The 4,406-nt window shown below is 22.0% G+C and overlaps 1 protein-coding gene across 1 annotated transcript; it reads right to left on the bottom strand.

The window, feature by feature from the left end:
- Positions 1-984: 984 nt before the first annotated feature.
- Positions 985-1,167, bottom strand: CTAM01_12191 (uncharacterized protein; the record flags this gene model as incomplete). The annotated part of the gene is made up of 1 exon (XM_060528198.1): positions 985-1,167. A coding segment is annotated over one exon (183 nt), but the record flags the coding sequence as incomplete, so codon positions are not given.
- Positions 1,168-4,406: the final 3,239 nt, after the last annotated feature.

Genomic DNA, 4,406 nt, shown 5'->3' on the forward strand with positions numbered 1-4,406 from the left:
GGGACGAAGTATTTAATACCTGGCAGTGTCCGCCCCTCGCCCCGCTCCCTCTCACTGCTGGTGCCGCCTAGAACGGCGGCACTTCCCACCGGATTCGGCGGCCCTAGCAGCGACTTCTCGCTTTTAGTAGTAATATTAGCTTCTCTTTTTAAAAGTCTAGTCCTCTAGGCCTATAAATAAGTCGTTTATTCCTAGGTTAGGGAATTATTAAGTATTTTTTTAAAATATATTAATATAATATTAAGTCGAATTAAAAGATTAAAGTTTTAAATAGCTATATCTCGTTATAAATTATTATATATTATTCGTTTTTTTAACGAGGGTATTAAAATAATACTTTATTCGAATTATTATTTATAAAGTATTCGTTATTTAGTTCTTTTTAATTTTAATATTTACGGAATATATTATTATTTAAGTATTTTATATAATACTTTTATTAATATTATTTATATTTATAAGTATTATATTTCTATTTATTAAGTCTTAGCTAATTAGGTATAGTTAGTTAATTAGTAATAAAGTTTAATTATTTTAATTATAAAAAAGAAATAAAAAAGTTACGGTTTTAAAAAAGAGTTACGGAGTTATAAAAAAAGGCTAAGGCTTATTAATAAACTTAAACTAAGTTAAATAAGTCGTTATTTAAGTTAGAGCATCTTCGTTTTTAAAAATAAATAATATTTAAAAAAAGTTGAATTATATTAAAAGAGTTCTCTAAGGATTTTAAAAATACTTTTTTAATAACTCGTAAAATATAAGCTAATAGTACTTTTAGGGTTATTAATTAGGACGTTATAATAATTAAGAGTTCTAAGTTTAATTTTAATTTTAATACTTCTTAAAAAGCTATTAAAAATTCTAAAAGTTCGTAATAAGTTCTTATATATTTTTTTTATATTCGTAATTTTTTTATTTAATAAGGAATTCTTATATTTCGTTCTTAACTTTATAGTTAATAATTTTTTTAACTTCGTATTTTAGTTAGTTTAGTTTAATAATAATATAATTTTTTATATATAAGCTTTTTAGTATAAGCTTAAGTAATAAAATATAAAAAACGGGATAGTATCGTATTATATTTAATAATTTTAATTCGTAATTAATTAGTAAGATTTTTTTAATAATTTCGAAAGGTCTAAGCTTTTTATAGTTTAATTTATCGCTTAGTTATTTTATTTTAATATTATAATAAAAGAAATAGGTATTATTCTCTTTTTTTAAAAATAGTTTTTTAATCCTTAATTTATTTACGTTCTTTTTTATATATTATTATATAAACTTAAAGTTTAATAAGGCTTATTTATAGATCTCTTTAAGTTTACTTACGTTTATTATAGCTTTTATAGTTTCTAATCCTTATTATATTTTTTTATATATTATTAATTAGAATCTATAATTAAAGTAAAACGGGGATTCTCTTATACTTTTACTAATTATATTATTATATATAAACTAGGCTATTAATAGAAGTACTACTTAATTATCCTAGTTATAGTTTATATAATAATAAAGGTATATTTCGAGGATCTAGTTAATCCTTTTTATTTATTTATTAGTTTACGAATAAAATAATATTAATAGTTTATAGTTTATACTAAGTTACGAAATTAGAGATTTTTAAAACTTTAAAATAAATAGCTTATTTTTATTAGAAATAATTTATTTTAGTAAACCGTAGTTCGAAAGTATAGCCTTAGTAAATATATATACTAAGTTTTTTATAGTACTTAATTCTTTATAAGGAATAAAATATACAAACTTAGTAAGTTAATTAATTATAATTAAGATATTATTATACTATATTTTAATAAATAGTTTTTTAGATTTTAGTAGTTTAATAATAAAGTTTTATATAATTAAATACTATACTTTTACTAGTAGTTATAATAGTTATAGCTTATTATAAGGCTTATATAAGCTATTTTTATTTTTTTTATAAGTCGTATAGTCCTTAATTACTTCTATAATTTTAATATATATAGCGGATTTATTATAATACTAGCAAATCTATTTTTATGTTTTAATAACTCCTTAGTAATTATATATTAATATATTATAAATTTTTATAATAAGTTTAAGGGTTATTTTTTTAATTAGGCTAATATTAATTTTTCTAACTATTATAAAAAGCTTTATAATTAATATAAAGTTACTATTTTTATTTATTTAAAAATAACTTATATTTCTTTAGGGACCACAATTTTATAGTTAGGTCTTTTACTAAGGGCGTTTATTTTATTATTTTTTAAACTTTTTTAATAAATAATTTAGAAATTATATTTAGATAAGAATTCGTTCTATTTAACTTATTATTTATTTAGGTTTTTATTTATTATAAAGTTTATAAAGTTTTTATAATTTATATAGATTATAATTTTATATTTAGTTTTAAATAACTATAATCTCTATTTTTAAAATACTTCGATAATTATTATTAGTTCTTTATTATAAATTTATTAATTTAATTTTACTCCGTAAAATACTTTAAAATAGAAGTAATATAAATAAAGCTTTTTTTACTTATTTCGTTATTTTAAAACTACTTTTATAATAAAGTCCGAGGTATTAATCTTAATTTTAAAAAGTTTTTAAGAGTTTAGGATTATAATAATTAGTTTAGAAACGACTATATTCTTAATTTTAATAAATACTTCTTTATACTTAGGATTTTAAATAAATAGGTTATTTTTTTATATTAAATTATTAAGAAGTTTAATTATATTAATATAGTTTTTAAGGAATTGTTAATAAAAGTTAACGAATTTTAAAAATCTTTATGTAGTGGTTTTTTTTCTGGCTTTATAGGTACAAAAGATCGACCTTAACGGGATTACGCTTTTAAGGGAAATTATATAATATAGTATACTTTTTAATTATATAATATGCGCAATATATCCTAAGTACGCGCTTAACGTAATATAATAATTTCGATATAAAAACTGCTATTTAATTTAGGATAGGTAAGCTACCCTCTTCGTTACGCAGCGGCGCTAGCTAAAAAGGTTAATAATAAAGGTTAGCTATAATAGTTAGTTATAATAGTCGGCCGCAATAGTTAGCTATAATAGTTAGAGGCGGCCTTCCTTAACTATAGAGGTTCTAAACTTTAATAATAACGTAGAGGTTTTTAGAAAAAGGGCTAAATAAGCTAATATTTACTACTTATACTAGAGCTTATAAAAATTCTTTTTATCCTTATCGCTTCTAATATTACCTAAAGCTACTCTCTATTTAAACTAAACAAATTTACTAAACAAATTTACTAAATAAATTTACTAAACAAATTTACTAAATAAATCTACTAAATAAACTTATTAATATATAAACTACTACTTAGATAGCTAGTTAGATAATTAGTTAAGAGGTTAGCTAGTTAAAATACTACCTTAACGAGAACCTATTCTATTCTTAGTATATAGTTAGTAATTAATAAGCTAAAAATACCCGTTAATAAGTCTACCCCTCTTAGGCTAGGCGCCCTCGGCTAGCTCGACACTATAGCTATCGTAACTAATATAAGTACGCTTAAAAAGTAGTAAAGTACCTTCTAAGGGTACGGAATTTAGCTAGGTAATATTATAAGTACCGTAAATAGCCGGGCTAATACGGATACTAAGATCCGGTATATCGATACTGGCCTAGTTATAATAGTTATAATAAATAGGCTAGAAGTATATAGGGTTAGAGTAATAAGCCGGCGCCTTAGATAGCTCTTATAGGACCTCCCGGGTAATAATAATACTTATATAAAAGAATAGATTATACTAAACCTAGCTACCCACGCGGGCTAGTACTAAGAAGTCCTATGCGCGTTAGAATAAGTAAAGCTCGCCCTATAGGCGGGCGGCGGAAGATTAGGAGTTTTAATTAGTAATTAAGTATAGAGCGTAATATACTTAGTTTTCCTTAATACGTAATACACAGTACGGCCCCGGCGGATTACTCCGTCGGGGGGTTAAAAATCTTTATATATTTTTAACGTTTTATAATATAGGCTAGTCCCTAACTATTTCTACTTTTAATACTTATATATAGATTTATCTTAGTATAATAATATATTTTAAAAAGTCTACTTTTTATATATAGAACTCGTACTTAGAGGGTTTAGTATATAACTTAGTATTTTAGAGCTTTTAAAATATTATATAAATATATTTTTTATATATTTTAAAGTTAGGGGAGAAAATAAGAATATTATTAATATAAATAATAATAAAGATATTAACGTACTCCTAGAGTACGTAGTTAATTATTATTTAAAAAGTTATTAAAATATTAATAAGTCTAAAGGGTATAACAAGGTACTTAAAGAGTTCTTTATAAGTTCGGAATATTATTTTTTACTTATCTCCTTTTTTAATTTAAATTTAGTTAAATACTTTTTTAAAATTTATAATAGTAAA

Source organism: Colletotrichum tamarilloi (genome assembly GCF_030869305.1).
Source record: "Colletotrichum tamarilloi strain Tom-12 chromosome Unknown Scaffold_73.1, whole genome shotgun sequence".
Lineage (NCBI taxonomy): Eukaryota > Fungi > Ascomycota > Sordariomycetes > Glomerellales > Glomerellaceae > Colletotrichum > Colletotrichum tamarilloi.